General features: G+C 42.0%; 1 protein-coding gene across 1 annotated transcript; it reads left to right on the plus strand.

Annotated features, from left to right (window-relative positions):
- The first annotated feature begins 1115 nt into the window (after positions 1-1115).
- On the plus strand, positions 1116-16116 carry MBOAT7 (membrane bound acylglycerophosphatidylinositol O-acyltransferase MBOAT7). The gene is made up of 8 exons (XM_075191502.1): positions 1116-1249; positions 2808-2893; positions 3393-3522; positions 4913-5039; positions 7699-7855; positions 10684-11044; positions 11876-12058; positions 12653-16116. Exons 2-8 carry the CDS (start codon positions 2818-2820, stop codon positions 13029-13031), a joined length of 1413 nt encoding a protein of 470 aa, XP_075047603.1. The 5' UTR covers positions 1116-1249; positions 2808-2817; the 3' UTR covers positions 13032-16116.
- The last annotated feature ends 1176 nt before the right edge of the window (positions 16117-17292 follow it).

The raw sequence follows: 17292 nt of genomic DNA on the forward strand, positions 1-17292 counted from the left end.
AATGACTCAGACCCTATGTTTATTTTCCTCACAGATATACTCCCACAAGATATTCCAAAAACATACTGGTAGGTTCATTGGCTTCTATCAAATTGACCCTAGTCTGTGTGTGTCTGTCTGTGTATGTGTGTGTGTTAGGGAATTTAGACTGTAAGCCTCAATGGGGCAGGGACTGATGTGAATGAGTTCTCTGTACAGCGCTGCAAAATTAGTGGCGCTATATAAATAAATGGCAGCACGGTGGCTAATTGGTTAGCCCTTCTGCCTCACAGCACTGGGGTCATGAGTTCAATTCCCGACCATGGCCTTATCTGTGTGGAGTTTGTATGTTCTCCCCGTGTTTGCGTGGGTTTCCTCTGGGTGCTCCGGTTTCCTCCCACACTCCAAAAAACTATTAGTAGGTTAATTGGCTGCTATTAAAATTGACCCTAGTCTGTCTCTCTCTGTGTGTGTGTGTGTGTATATTAGGGAATTTAGACTGTAAGCTCCAATGGGGCAGGGACTGATGTGAATGAGTTCTCTGTACAGCACTGCAGAATCAGTGGCGCTATATATATAAATGATGATGATGATGATAAATGGTGATGATGATGATGATGATGAAGATAAGTCTCAAATAAGATTTACATAAAGTATGTAATTAAACCTAAATTCTGTGTCATCTATTATTTCCTATTGATGTATTCCAGTTTGTATGTCTCTGATTTATGGCTAGAGCCTTCATATGTATAACCAAGTATAAGAATTTGAATACTAGTACCCCTAAAATATTGCTGCTGAATATGTAATGCTATTTTAAAAAGTTTGAAGATTACAGCACAGCTTTCACCCTGCACATATTGCTGTAACTACAATTGAATTTGTGCTTTAATTACAAATATTTAAACTAGCACAGAGTACAAAGCAAGATAAGAAACACCATATACACCATATACAGTGCAAAACGTGAGGGCAACCCTGAAAGAGTTAATGACTACAGCATGTATTACGCCCAAGTCACCCTCCCTCCCCTTATCACTTGAGTGACGGGCTTGTAACCAATCAGAAGGCAGGGTTGTAAGGCTTCAGCCTATCAGCGCTGACTGTGCAGGTGGGGCTGCTGAGATCACTAGGAAGAGACTGGTTCCAGGCACAGAGGGGAAAGAGCAATATCTGGACATTTCCTTGTTACATTGTATCTCTGATGAATGGTCCCTTATTAAGCATTCAGAGCCTGCAGCTGTTCTGCTTTATAAACTCCAATTCTAAGGTAAGGTGAATGCTGAGAGCAGATCTCATTAGCAATCAGTGATACTCCATACATTTGTTGCATTTGTGTAATGTCGCACTGCTGCCTGTATAAGGCTACACAAATGCAGCATGTCATAGCAAGTTGTATTAGACTCTGCTGCTAAAGAGCTACATTAGTAGTACTAGTGGAGGTGTTTTCCTATATAGCCAGGTTTTTTACAGCAATGACATATTTTAGCCATCACATTTTATCTATAAAAGCATTATTATCCTTGTATATTATTATCTATTTATTACTATATATATTACTACTATTATATATTTAATATTATCCTTTTATTACTCATTTTATTTAGAGCATCATGTATATTGTGCTCTGTACCGTATTAGCTGAATACGGTAGGATGTTTATATACTGACGCATGAGCTGCATTTTGATTATACATGAACAGCAAACTAATATACATGAAAGACAGCGGTAAGAGGTGCATTAGTCCCACCGGCGGACGGAAGGGGGTCCTAATAGGGCTCTAGCTATTTTTGCTACCTCATTATTTGCTTTTTTTGAAATATGTATTTAAGTTGCCATGTCATCCGGTGTGTTTAGGACATAGGTGATAAAAATGCAAAGTTTGCACTACAATTCCATTAAATCATAAATCTACCCAAAATTAAAAATAATTTTTTATTATAAAATGATGTGAAATATATTGTTACAAAAATGTACCTTACCTGTGCTCACCTGATACGGTGGTACGGAGCAGCCTCTAAAGGTTTGAGCAGGAGACCATGTGTCCAGCTTGGGGTGTTTATGTTTTTTGTATGTATCTTAAGCTACTTTTTTGATTGAATGCTCGAGGTGCATGTGAGCATAGTGCAAAGGGGGCAGGTACTTTGGGCCCGTTCTTTCCCATCCCCGAGAGCCAAGGGGGAAAGGGTCTTCAGACCCAACTCCAAGGTTCGGGTGGGCCGAAGCTGCCCTTGGGGGCTGGTAAGCCGATGGACATGGGAAAAGTAGCCGACCATAAGGGTCCAGCCCTCCACTCTTAGGAACCCTGGCCTTATGGACAGTGGGTGTAAAACATAAAATAAAATACCCATTTGGCCACCGAACACTGGTTTTTGTTGACTATATCCATTTTTCAACCTTTGTTAAGCCAGAATCACTAGCCTACCACTGAACGCACTACTGGTGCAACCAGACCCAGATACTATTGGTCTGAGAGCAGGTCTGTAAACCGTTGACTTAACCAGTCATTGGAGTAGCAAGTTAAACTGCACTGACCTCTTAAATTGTGGCCTCAGCCAGGAGAGTTCATTTATTTGTTGGCCAATAGGAGCAAACCTCCAAAAATAAATATACTGCACTATGCCACTGTATACACCTATGACAGAATCAGTTACCTTGATGCTACATGTCACTAAAGACTTCTCTGATATAGTCAGTTACCACGCAAGACCCTGTGCCGCTATATATAGCTCGTGATGTAACTTTATATCAGTCGAGTGTCAGCTTGATGAACTCCAACATTCTAAAGTTATTCCTTCACCTATCTTTTTATGTATTCCCTTCACAGGAGAGTGACCATGTCTCCTGATGAACTTACCTATCTTGCTGTATTGCTGTGTTCTGTGCCAGTTGGTTTTCTCTTCAAGAATGCAGGTACGTTCAATTGCTGTTTGTCTCGTATAACATAGATACACGGCAATAAAACACTGGATTTATCACATTGTCATTTATCAGGATGGGCAGTAGAATTTAATGTGTCGCAGTTAGATCTGCGGTAGATGGCATCTGGCTTTGCAGTTCTGCTAGACACTGCCTCATATAAAATAAATCTCTTGTACAGTTCTGCACATAAACTGGTCAAATAAATTCAGCAGAGGTACCAGATTGCCCCTGACAAACATGCCAACTGGCATAAAATCATATTTAAAGTCTCTTACAAGATGCCACATTCACATCATGTAATATAAAATACAAACTGACTTGTTAATATGATGGGGTATCCTGCTATGGCAGATTATGCAGGGTAGCAAAGGGCTTTCCTGGAGGATCAGCAGAGATGGTACAGTAAGCATTCTATAGGTGAAGAACAATGTATATGTGTTTTTATTTTATTATTAAGGAGATAAACCCATGCACGCCTTTCTGTTTCCAGGTCCACATGTGAAACAATGGGGTGGCGCAGCGGTGGGATTACTGCTTACGCTGGTGACTTGTAATATCCACACCCTCCATTCTACCGTTACCATCTTCTGTACATGGTTCATCGTAAAAATGTCACCCAGGTACATATATTTCTGCAAAAGGCTGTCACAAAAATATGTTTTTGTTTATGTTTTTGTTGTCTGGATAATTGTTTAGGGAATTTGTTGTTAACCTTTGTGTATGTTTTACTTTGTGTGCTAGTGGTGCCCATACATACTATTGTGCTGGCTTATTAGGCAGTTTCATACCTAATTGGTCATAAATTGTAGTGTGTTTGGAACCGCAAAGATTCCAGTTCCGCACTTGATTGGAATCGTTCAGATGTCTGATCGTGTATGTGGCTATTGCGTGATTATACTATGTCACGTGTATGGTCATATCTGACAGATCTAGCGAATTGGGCAAGTGACGTGCACAGGGCCGGATTAAGGGAATGGAGGCCCCTGGGCTAAGGGTACTGAAAGCCCTCCCCGTGAAACCCACCTGAGTGCTTGCCTCATATTCCTGATCCGTCCTTTCTTCACTTTCTGCAGGTTGTAGGTGTTCTACCGTCGCTCCCTGTAGTGCTTCTGTGGCGCACAGTAAGCTCCTTACTGAGGAGATATCGTGAGAGTGAGACTATGACTCATAGTCTCACTCTTACGAGATCTCCTCAGTAAGGAGAGACTGCTCGCCACGGAAGCATTAGAGTGACAGCAGGCAGCTAACAGCATAACATTTGCTGTTAGCTGCCTGCCATTCTCCTTGACCAGCTGACAGTCGGAGCTGGGGCCGGGATTCCCCCGACCGATGAATACCGGTGGGCCCCCCAGATGCCCGAGGCCCCTGGGCTCTAGCGCAGTTAGACCTTGGGTTAATCCAGCCCTGGACGTGCACCTTATGTACATGAACACCCGACAACTTAATAAATGTCATGCATCTTCACAGCATTGTTAGCAGTATTGTTGTCTATTGATTTCTTCCCCCCCCCCCCCCCTCAATATTTCATTTATACAAGCATCTAGTATTGTATGACTAGGGTTATCTATTTAGTACCGGGCCCAGTGAAACATGCTTAATGGCACTGGTGCCGTCATGCATTTCAAATTCTAGTTTTAAACGGCAGACCTGCCTAACCTAGATAGCATTTCTATAACTCTTTATGCTAAAGAGAGGTAATATACTTTAAATCAATATTTTAATGTCCAGATTCATAAGCATTTTAATCAGTACATTTTTTCCCCCCAAAAGTCGCTCACACTTAGCCTCACATAGAGGTATAACTGTTTATTATGTGTTAAATTTAGATTGTTTGCTAAAATCCGTTTCCCAGGACATTCTATAATGAGCGTGCGTGTTTGTATAAATAGCTTATTTTGATGATTCATATTTTTAGCAAATGCTGTGGTTTCTGTGGAAGTGTCTGCAGAAGTCAGTCTGAAGTTTCACGTCATTTATCTCTCCATCTGTGTCTTCCTTAATTGCTATCAGATCCTGCCACTTCCTGGTACTGGGCTGGACATTCACCTACCTGCTCTTCTTCCGCACAGTGACTTATTTCAACCTGCCAACACCCACCCCGTTCACCAATGCAGTGCAGTTGCTTTTAACTCTGAAGGTGAGTTCAGATCATTTTTCACGGATTACTGCACCTACACACTACTATACACAAGCTGTTCTGTATTCGTGAATTGTTATTGTCCCATGCAAAGGTATGTATGACATTCATAGTGATACAGGGGCAAACGCAGGATTTTTAATGGGGGGTTTCGTCGTCCCCCCCCCCCCCCCCAAAAAAAATATAGAGAGAGAGCTGCCGCGCATGCGCAGCAGCTCCATTTTGGCAATGCTGTACTGTACAGCAACCACGGCGCTGTCAAAGAAGCGTCCGCAGCAGTGCTGTATTGTATTACAATACAGCACCGCCGCGGACGATTCGTTGACAGTGCCGCGGCTGCTGTACAGTGCTGCTGGTAGGGGCGGTGTTTAGCGCCCGTTTGTTCGCAGATGGGAGGGGTTTCTGGAGAACCAGAAACCCCCCCTGCGTGCTCCCCTGTGATACTTATACTTTCACAGTGTTGGGTGCATACTGCTTTGCTGACGTTTATGTGATGAATCTGCAAAGGAAGTTTTGTAATGACAAGGTAGCGCCGCTTTAAATTTAAGCGCTGAAGACGCTGAACTCGCCAGAGTTGAAGAATCCGGAAGTTCATACATTTACCCCTAGGTGTCTCTCTATACACTTATATTATTACAACTTAGTGGCTGGAGGCTCGGGACACAAAGGTAAAGAGGGTATTCATCTGCTACCATTGGAAGTCCATACCATTGTGAAGTACCGCTCAGATTTTGAGCCCCAGTCCATGGATTCCTCTACTCAGTCCATCCTAAACAAGCAAAATAGTTTTTTTTTTTAAAAGAGTTAGAGAGGGCTGATTATTCTGAATCCAAGTTAGGAGGACTGTGTTACGTGCTGTCGCACTTATAGCGAGTAGTAACCTCCCACCACCCCTGGTAATTGTTTGGTAATATGCCTAGAATCGCCCACTCCGGGGTATAAGGGACATAATTAATGAGATCATTAAATGCCAATTTTGTGAAATGCAATCAGGGGTTTCTTACGACGAGGTTCATCCAAAAACAGTGTACAAGATCCACGTCCACAATACCCCACCTACTGCAGCTGAGATTCCAATTAGATATCTGCGGTGAGGGCTAAGTATGGTCTATGGAAGATATTCAAAAACTTTTCGGTGCACGTGCTGGAGGTATTTTGGTGGTTTTTAAGCGTGTCATATTGGAACATTTGTGAAATTGCTGTCCCTACCCTGACAAACTAATGTCCGGCTTCCCGTGGTCTGAGTGCCGGAACCCCCAGGCTGGATACATTCCAGCACCTTGATCAGGGAACGCAGGTGGTATGACCTCATCAGGGAGGGGCAGGCTGTTCACAAATTAATTCGGCCACAGAGCTAGTCCACCTCCCTCATTAAACGCCCAACATTGCACTACATGCCATGCAAAAAGCCATTTAAATACATGTCCATTATCACTGGAGTTTCCATAAAGAAGCTAAAATGTATACGTGAAAACCTAGTTACAATACCTCTTTTATTACTACGGATGATTTGTATTCTTTCAAGCTGCAAACCCCAATTGTACATTTAACAAGCTGGAAAAGATAATCTACAATGACACGTAACTAGACTCTGATGGGATGGGAGCCAGGTCAAAGTCTCTTCTATCAGACAAGGAAACTTGAGCTTAGAGCAATCGGTCCCTATTAATACTTGTGAAGGAATGCTGTCAGTGGCACCTTTCTTCATCTGGGCTGACCTGAAGGCTGTGTCTGCATGCAGGAACATGTTCTGAGAAAGACTAGGACTACCTGCCCTGTCTGCTTATATAGACCGATGTCTACAGACTGTCTTTGTGCAGTTTTTGTAGAACGAGAAACTTTGCATTGTTGCAGTTAGTATTAAGTCTCATTTGTGTCCTTTTTCATCCACTTGGGTCTAGGCTTTGACTAACTTGTGATAGTTCTCTACAATCATGGTGCAAGCAGCCACGAGATTCTATATGAACTGGCTGCTAGTCCCCTTTGGACTATCTTACTGTCAGATATTAAATCAATGTTTGGCCACAATTGCAAAGCACTGTAATTATATTCTGACAGTCAAATGCATGTAGCAGGTTTAAAGGGGGATCGGTGGTTTGACAGGTGGCAGACGATAGTGCCCCACAATCACATGGATCGTGGTCAGAGTATTATCGCCAGTGTAGAAAAGTCCTTAATTGTTGTACAGTTTTTCTGCAGTTTCAAGATGGGTTCCATGTACATACTCCTGAGTCGGTTTATGCTACAAAAATAACATGCGTGATTCAAAGGAGATCTCGGGGAACATGGGGCCACCCAAAATCTGTTGTGGGACACATTTGTCCTTTAAGCATGGCAGCCTATACAGCCCTTGGAATAGGTCTACCCCTGTAAACTAAAGCTTGCTGGCAAACCAGCCCATGAGACATCTGCACTTGCAGTTGTCCAGATAGAGACTTGCAGACCGTAGTGACCCGGCATATACTACACAGACCTCTCATGGCAATGGGCCGCTCAATGCACAAAGTTTATGGTGAGCTTAGTCTGTGTGTTGACATATAGGGAGTACGGCGGGTTACCTGTAGGGTCTGTGTAATTATTATGCATTTATTTTATCTTTGAGTAATGGGTTTAGTCACCAGCTGTTAAGTAATTCACCGTCTTGCTTTGTGTATTCCAGCTCGTGAGTTTCGCAAACGAGGTGCAAGAATTCAGCCGAGCCAGAAAACAGGAAGTGGCTTCATTTTCTAGTCACTCAAAGATTGGTACAATTCAGAAGATACCGAGTCTGATTGAGGTTTTCTTGTATAGTTATTGCTACATTGGACTAATGACTGGTAAGTCAAATTCATCCCTAATGATATTTTGGATAGAATCGATTAGTTTTGAAAGTAAGGTCGGCGGTCGGATACCGTTGCTTATTGTTTATGTGGAGGCACCACAGATATGAGAACTAATAAGATAATCACCCAGTCCAGAACTATGCAACCTTTTTTAGTTAAGCTTTGAAGTCTGGATACTTTTTGAAAAATGTCATACAGAGGTGTCTCACACTGATCATATCTCAGCAGGGGATGCCTCTGTCGGCACTACACTCTTGTTTCTAACAAATAAAGTTTGATTTAGGGTTGTGTAACCAATGGGATTCATCGTTGCATCCTGTCAGCCATAACCGTGCGCTCCTTAATTTCATACTTGCCGACATTTTATAATTTACGTCCGGGAGATGCAAGGGGGAGGTGGGCGTGTAGGGGGCGCGGCTTCAAAATTCGCGTCATTTTAGCCCCGCCCCCGTGACGTGATGACGCAAATCGCGTCATTTTACAGCGGGGGCAGGGCCAAACGCCGCGATTCCCGGTGAATCGCGGCGTTTGAACCGAATTCTGCCCACTTCACTAGGAAGTGGGCAGATCAGGGAGATTGCCATACTCTCCCGGGAGTCCGGGAGACTCTCGCGAAATGCGGGAGTCTCCCGGACATTCCGGGAGAGTTGGCAAGCATGCTTAATTTGTGTGACCCATATATGTCATTTTAATTATTGAAGAAAAAGCGGTGTTCGCTGCATAATGTTGTTCTAATATATTATAGTTGTAACCAATTGTAAATTTTGAAAGAGTATTAAAGGCTGTAACGCTTTACTGTGTTCCTGTCACCGACACACAATGCAGACAGCCATTTTGTGGCCTGAAACAATATCACTGCAAACAGCCATTTTGCGTGCTGAACCAATATTCTTCAATTCAGTAAGAGTCAATACCTGGTGAACATTGGTGATGAAGTGCCCCAGTTATATCACTCGGTCCTAGTGAGTTGCTATGATGCATTCCATGGTCACTACTTCAGTCCACAAAATGGCTGCCAAAGAAGGCAGCCATTTTGTGGGAAACAGGTGTACTTTTAGCAAATGTAACACTAAGTGAATGGCTTTTTTTTTTTTGGGGGGTTAAAATAAATCCTGAACATATGTGTGAATTTTGAATAGATAAATTGGCCCACTCCACGTTGGAAACCATTTCATTGCTATAATGGATATCATTTTGTACAGATATTTTGATGAAAGTTGGACTATGGGCCTCTCCTGAGGTAAATCCAGCTAGAAGGTTGTGCACAGTTGTTGCGCTGCAGGTGGAGCAAAGTTGAAATGTGCGGATAGATTTATAGTTGGGAGGGGGCGTGTCCTAGCTCAACTCCAAAGTGCAGTGTAAAAATAAAGCTGCCCAATATTTATGTGTTAAATATAAAAGCAGACAGTATTTTCCCTGTATGCAAAACCAAAAATTGCATGTGCTTGCATCACAGCGATGTTTGTCCCGGTGCTAATTTGTACCCTTTACAGTGCTCTCCCCAGAAAATTTGGTCAGTCGTGTGTTAGTAGCTGGGTGGGGGCAGTTGTAATACTTTGCAAGAATATTGAAAAATGTTGGAGGTTATTGCCCAACACTGGCAGGACTGGTCAGACTGGTGGTCAGTGGTCTAACACACACTGCTGGCTGTAGTGCTCACATACTGCCTGTTATACTAGGAGAAACAATGGTTTATTCTATTAATAGAGTAAACCATTGCTGAGGAGAACACTGCTTTAATTGGATTTGCTCCTATCTCTAAATATGGCCCTATATCAGTGGTTTCCAAACTTTTGCAGTTTGCGGCACCCTTAAGAGTCTCCATAATTTTTTCAAGTCACCCCTCCAAAATAATTACAGAGCAAGCCCATTTTATAAGTAGTTGGGTCAAAATAACATAAGTATTTAGGTCAGGGCAGAAATACTTATTTGGTTGTATGCAAAAATAATACACATAAATTCAAGGGAATATTATTATTATTATTATTATTATTATATAATTAAATAGAATTATATTATATTTAATTATATTATTATTATTATTATTATTATTATTATTATATAATAATAATATAATTATGATATATATTTTTTAATTATATCTCTGTCAAAGAATAATTTACAGCTAACTCGCACTCTGTGCCCCCTTCATCCAAACCTCACTCTGTGCCCTCCATTTCCACTCCTCTCTCGCTCTGTGCCCTCCATTTCCACTCCTCTCTCGCTCTGTGCCCCCCATTTCCGCTCCTCTCTCGCTCTGTGCCCTCCATTTCCGCTCCTCTCTCGCTCTGTGCCCTCCATTTCCGCTCCTCTCTAGCTCTGTGCCCTCCATTTCCACTCACCTCGCTCTGTGCCCTCTGCATCCCAGGGGCCATGAAGAGTGAAAAAAAAAAAAAATACTTACCAATCCGGCGGCGCACGGGACCCAGCATCCTCCTCTCTCCTGCCACTTGTCACTGACTGAATGTCGGGCATGAAGACATCACGCCCGACGTTCAATGAGAAGCGAGGAGGGAGGATGCTGGGTCCCGGGTGCCGCCGGATTGATAAGTATTTTTTTTTTTTTGTTTTAGTTTTTCTTTCTCTACCTGGCCGCGGCACCCCTGTGACAGGGGAACTTTGGGAACCGCGGCCCTATATGTTTTAAAGCAGGTGCTTTGTACAGCTTCCTATAGAAGTCCTCAGAGAATGTGGGGGTGGAACAGAAATCAAACTGCAGAGGGCGACATAGGGGCGGTTTATCACTCTGATGCACCCTCTCTGTCTGTGTATACTCTAAAATGCAATGTTTGTTCAAATCTTAACTGTTGTATATTCTCTAGGCCCTTTCTATAGGTTTAAAACATACCACGACTGGCTACACCAAATCGACTCTCAAGACATCCCAAGCTGGAAGCCCATGGTAACCCGGCTGAAGCCAACTCCAATTTTTGGTGTTCTGTTTCTTGCGGTGTCACATTACTTCCCTCTGGATTATGTGAAGCAGGACGAGTTCTACGAGTGCACCTTCCTATATCGCCTCTTCTACATGGTTCCCATCTTCTTCGTTTTCCGCATGCGTTTTTACGTGGCCTGGATATTCGCTGAATGTGGCTGTATTGCTGCTGCCTTTGGTGCCTATCCCGTTGCAGCCAAGTCTCGTTCTGGCGGGGGACCGACTCTGGAATACGCTCCTCTGGAGAGGTAAAGTTCATGGCATCATTTAAAGGAAAGCTTCGGGAAGGAATAAAGTATCTAATTCTGTTTATTGTCAAATGCCGTGCAATGTAGCTTAGCAGTGGTATTAGTAATGTATATCTCAATAGCTACGTGTATGGGCTGGGCTACACTGTCAATTTTAACCTGCGATCGATCGCATGACACCACAGGTCAAAAATCTTCAATCCGCTGCCTCTCCCTATGTTAGTGTATGTTAAAAATCTTAAACACGCTTCCATCAGCTGGGTAGAGATGCAGCATATAGCATGGTCACTAATTGTGGTGCGCACGGTAATGACGGTGTTTGGAGGGGAGGGGTGGACAGTACGGGGCAGCTTAGCACTTCAAAACCGCTAGGCACGCCTCCTGGGTGTGGCCACACAACCCATTGTGACATGGCCACGCCCCCTGTCCCAGTGCGGGCTCCTCATCTCTATAATATGCTAATAGCAGGTTACAATGCATTCATCCATGCAGCAGTATATTTCACTCACTGGAGCTTTTCATTCTGGAGAAAAACTGTACTGACCAGAAAAATAGATAAGTCTCTAAGCGATTATAAATGATGAACAGTAACTCTAAAATACCAGTTTATCTATCCAATTTTTTTCTGAAGGAAATGCCATCTGCCATTATAAATTTAAGGAGTGGTGTGAAATTTTAATTGTAATAGCCTTTTTTAATTTTAATCATATAGTCAACCAGATAAATCTTTAATCCACGTTGTAAAGACACCATTGTGATGGGTCTGCTTTCACACCACTCGCCTATACAGATGGATGTCTTGTGACGTATTGTCTTTTATTAACCTTGTAGACGTGCTGACGGATCTAAAGTGAACATAGAATATGACTACGAGACGATAAAGAACATTGACTGCTACGGAGCAGATTTTTGTGTGAAGGTAAAGGACGGGATGCGCTGTTGGAACATGAGCGTGCAGTGGTGGCTGGCGCAGTACATATACAAGAATTCCCCCATCAAGTCCCTTGTGTTTGGGTAAGTTGAATGTGCTAAATTGTGGCCAGACAACGACCCGTATCCCTGCTGTTTTGCTAGTTGGTGATTGGCTAGTTGATAATTGCTTGAGAGCGGGGTCTAAAGCTAGGTACACACTACAGGGTTTTTGTCCAATACTCGGCTCAACCAACCGACATACGACCGCTCATTCAAAAGTCAGGTCAGTGTGTGTAGTGACACGATGGTCGAAAGTCTGCCCAAATGGACGATTGTCGCCTCATTTGGTTGGTCCTACCGTTAAATATTTTCGTTCCAATCTCGTTTCCATTGTGTAGTGTGTATAAACAGTGAGCACGAAATTACAATCATTGCTCACGACATCATGGCTGTAAAAAGTCGCTATAGGGACATCCGCTCTTCCCTTTATCGTCTAAAACAAGGCTAGTGTGTATGCAGTCCATGGACCGAGCGATCGGACCATCAATCGGATGTAAAATCGATCGGCATAAAAAGTTGGTGGAAAATTCCGTAGTGTGTACCCAGCTTAACTCTGTAACTATTCTCTCTCCTTATTACATACATTTAAAGTATTTGTGCTACTAGATTACATTTTATCTCTTTCCTTATTGTCAGGAGTGCCTGGACCATGCTGATCAGCGCTTACTGGCACGGAGTCCATCCTGGTTATTATCTGAGTTTCCTGACCATCCCGTTGTGCCTGGCTTCAGAGGGGGCGATGGACTCCGGCTTGAGGCGCCGTCTTTCCGATTCCGGCAAGCTGGTGTTTGATTGGGTGCACTGGTTCCTGAAAATGAGAGCCTACGACTACATGTGCATGGGTTTCGTCCTGCTCACCTTCTCCGACACTGTGCGATATTGGCGCTCCATTTATTTCTCCATCCACCTGGTGGCCGTGTTCTTCTTAATCTTAGGCAGGGTGTTGGCCATGACGGCTCCCCGGAGCCCCAGGAACAGCAAAGAAGAAAAAGTTGAGATTAACAAGGATAAGTAGCCTACAGCTAGACCTAAGCCACGGCCCAGGGTGACGTTTACCTGGATGTCGCAGCCATAGAGCGCTTGTGCTAAACTGGATGTTATAAACAGGACTTGTTCCATGCTTCAAATACTGGACTGTGAAAAAGATTTCTCTTACTTTGTATACTGGGTGTAGGGAGTTCTGCTCCCACAGAATTTTGTGGACTCCCTCTCGTGTCCTTGCAACCAGTGATGTTCCTGGCCCATTGTTGCCTGAGGCTGACTAAGCTTCTGACCTTCTGTTTTATATACTGCTTTTTAGTTTAGTTCCAGCCACAATCATTTGCATCTAACTTGTGCTCTTCCAGTTCGTGCGTGTGTACAACATACATTTGTGGCAATGACTCTTGGCACGTAGAGCATACATAGCAACCTTATATACCTGTCTCAGATTTCACTTGTTCCTTTATCTTCTGTAGCTCTTAGTACCAAGAACAGATATGACAAATATTTAACAATTTTGTGGTTTTGCATTGTGTTGCCGTACAAAGTCGTCTTTGTCCATTGACAGCGCATTTGCTTACCGGTCCTCTTGCAGACTGAGATACACAGAGGTTTTCATTGTCAAATTTATTTTTTGTTGTGTTTAACAGGTACTCTGCAAATTAGGATTGTTATTGTTGTTACCCATAACTCTTTGCTTCATGCCTATGTTACCATAGTGTAAAGCACATTTTGTTTCATACTGCCTTGTGTATGGTGAATAATTTATCCTCTGGTGTACATTATTGGGATATTAGCAGAGACGTTGTGATGATATCACTTCAGTGTTCATTAAGAAAATGTGTGTATTAAAAAGGAATAGCGCATCCCCTACTGTAAATTATTGTGGCTATTAGAAGTCACTGCTGTTTTTGTGTTAGGCCTTCTACAGTCTTGTGCTTTAATGTGCTCATAGAACTTATTTTACGCTATATTATCGCAGATATAATCTAAAGAACGGGTGTTATTTTTTTTCGAATACAGTACTTTTCTCAATCCTTAGAGTACGCTATGTATAAAGACAAATGTCTATACATATAGTAAAACCATTTGGACTACATATGTTTATAATCATTCAGTCTTGGATTGGTGAAGTCTTTTCTACTTTATTGCTAAGTGTTTGGCACATACTTTTTTTTTTCTCTCCAGATGACCACACACATTTGGTTAACACAACAGTCACGTCTAGGCTCCTGCACTTCCATCTCAACGTATGATGCACACATTTAGTATTAAGGGTCAGCCTTTCCACACTGTTTTCCCCAGAACCAGATAAAGTCCTTTTGGATTGGATTTTAATCAGATGTAATGAGCCCACACATGGTATATTAATCAGTCTGATTGTATTGTCCAAACAAAATTACCCCATGGTGGACAGCTTTATTGTTTCACCTTTTTTGTTTTGTTTTTTTGTTTTTTTGTTTTTCAATTTTGGTGAAAAATGTAAAGAAAAAGTATTAATACATAAAAATAGTTTAATAAGACAAAGATTGAATACAATTAAGGCACTCCTTTTATCTGGAGATCAACAATTTATGTTTTTTGGTTTCTTTGTTTTGTTTGTTTTTTAAGAGCCATGTTGGTGGGGTGTAATGTCATGCAGTGATTTGTTGTATTTGCTGCTGCTTAGTCTAAAGATATTTTAGGAGTAAAAACAATCGTTTAAAGCAGGTCTGGCCAACCTGTGGTTTTCCAGGTGTTGTGAAACTACAAGTCCCAGTGCCCTGTCAGCTGTAGGCCAGCTATCTATTAGCAAAGCATGCTGGGGCGTGCAGTTTCACGACACCTGGAGATCCACGGGTTGGCAAGGCCTGATTTTAAAGTAAAACATTGCTGATTTTTGCAGGTGCAAAGTTGAGCACGGTTTTACTGCCCTAACATCTCCTGGACCCTCAGCCCTTGCGGCTTCAACGGGATATTGCTAGGAAGTGTTTGTATGACCTACACTCCATGGATGAAGCCGTATTGTGAGCTGATTAAATATTCAGCCTAGGTTCTACTAGTGACATGACTGAGGCATGAGGCAGAAAGTAGCCTCAGGCCTCAGTGATGTCCTAAGTTCCTGGGGAAGTGATAGCTGCAGTTTCACAAATATTGGTTCAGCCACAAAATGGCTGCCACCACTGTGCGATGGGGATGGGGGCATTATAACAAGCGTGGGATACTATACACAGTCTGCTCTTAGATGACAAAATCTTTTATCGGACAATCTTCACTTTGCCAATTGCTTTTCTAAGTATCACTTTGGTGATAGCATTGTGTCTCATGTCCAGGCTTCATTCCCGTTCACACTAAGCAGAGACTCAAAATATGCAGTGTTAGAGCCAAGAAACGTGGGTGCCATTGTATTTAACATCTGTGACTATACTCTTATTTTGTCAGCTGTGGTGGAAGAAATAGGAAGAACATCCTAATCGCATAGCTCCCAGTCATTAGGACTACACCATTGTAACATTATTTTATGGACAAGCATTGCTACATCTGACCAGCAGAGGTCCCTGGTGAGCATAAGTACCGGATGCTAGTGAATAGAGCAAATGGGGTGGTACAGACCAAAGTACTAATATAGGGAAGGGGGTGGGGTTAAAAAGAAGGTGCATTTCAGGTGGAAAATCTCATTTAATTACAATATCGCTGCGAAACTAGAACACTGGCACTCTAACAAAAATATTATTTTTAGGGGTGTTTTTCCAAGGCATTTAAGTTACTCATATTTACTTCCATTAGCACAGCTCCCACCAAAGACCTATCTATATGCAAGCAAAGTATACTCTTTGCACAAAACAATGTTAATTCTTTTTCCTGATGAATGAACCATTTTGATTGTTTCTTTTATTTAATGCATATTAATGTGTTTGCCAGCAGGTTGTGTATGACTTTGTTTCGTGTTTCATCATCTTGTGCAGGTTTAGCCAGAAGAGAAAGGAGAACAGAACTCTGAATACTTTCGGAGTGACATTTCAAATAATACTTTGAATCTGTTGAGAGTTTATGCCTTTTTACAATGTTTTTTTTGTTTTGCACATTTATCGTTTTTTTATATAAAAGAAAGATGAATAAACAGTGTATTTTGAAATCTGTCAATTGCACCATTGATCATAGGCGTTCTATTTTATTCTGCTTCTAAACCCCTATTTAAAGTGGACTCAATGACACATGTACAAATGTTACTACTTTTTGACCATCAAAACTAAGTTCTGAGTTATCTCCTTTCCTGTATCCATTTGACATAAAATGTGATATGATCGTTATCAAGGTCCTAATACTGAGAAAGGGGAATCTGATAAAACAAATAGAACATGTTGTTATATGTTTTCATGTCTTTATTGACTGCATTGATTACACCGCCTCTTGACCTCGTTTATATAGCGCACTGGATGTGCACATGGAACATTGATTTTGCACTAGGGCACCTAGATGGGTCACTGGACACATCTCAGAATGCATGCCTACTTTCTGCTCTCGCGGGACACCTGCACCAACACCTAGTTTTTAAGGAAGAAGGGAAAATCTGTACAGGTGCACACGTCACAACGTAACGCGATCTACCTAATATTCTAGAACAGAGTATGATACATGTGGTCGACAGTTACATGATCGACATTTATATGACACCATAATATATACAGGGTTGGAAAGTCAACAATGATAACAGCAACAGTATTATTAGGTCTACAATTCTAATGTAGGCAGTATTATTAGACAATAATAACCCTATTACTAGCCATATAATACTGTCTACATTAGAATTGTTGATCGAATAATAATGTCGACATTTGACTTGTCGAACCTAATGTTGACTTTCTGAATGTCGACCAAATGAATGTCTAGCCGTCGACCGCATACCTTAGAACCAGCCTTTTCATTAAATCAACATTTTCCCTTTTTCTCTTAAAATGCTGGTTTGTCTCATTTTATGGCTTAAATTAATCATGAGTGAATACACTGTGACTACTTTTATTACATGTGGCGTTTTTATGCTTTTTGAAGGTTTGTTTTTAATTTGGGCAAAGTGTGTCTATTAAATTCTACTGATCGCACAGATTGGTTGTAATTAATGAGCTGATGGGGAAGGTGAATTTCTCTCCCCGGGGGGATTATTATATAAGGCAGAGACGCAGATGATCACATAGCTTAGAAAAAGGCATGAGGCAAAACGCGTCGGCAAGTGAGACTCACCAGCATCCATGTGACTGATTTTTTCATCCATTAAATATCCTAGTTTACAGCTATAACTACCGACAAACACAGGACAG

Source organism: Mixophyes fleayi, chromosome 11 (genome assembly GCF_038048845.1).
Source record: "Mixophyes fleayi isolate aMixFle1 chromosome 11, aMixFle1.hap1, whole genome shotgun sequence".
NCBI classification, from domain to species: Eukaryota; Metazoa; Chordata; class Amphibia; order Anura; family Limnodynastidae; genus Mixophyes; species Mixophyes fleayi.

Bases quoted from the DNA above. Each gene is read 5' to 3' on its own strand.
- MBOAT7 (XM_075191502.1), top strand. From the start codon at position 2,818: ATGTCTCCTGATGAACTTACCTATCTTGCTGTATTGCTGTGTTCTGTG. The intron at 5,040-7,698 runs GTGAGTTCAGAT...TGTGTATTCCAG, and splicing joins AGTTGCTTTTAACTCTGAAG to CTCGTGAGTTTCGCAAACGA. The intron at 7,856-10,683 runs GTAAGTCAAATT...TATATTCTCTAG, and splicing joins CTACATTGGACTAATGACTG to GCCCTTTCTATAGGTTTAAA.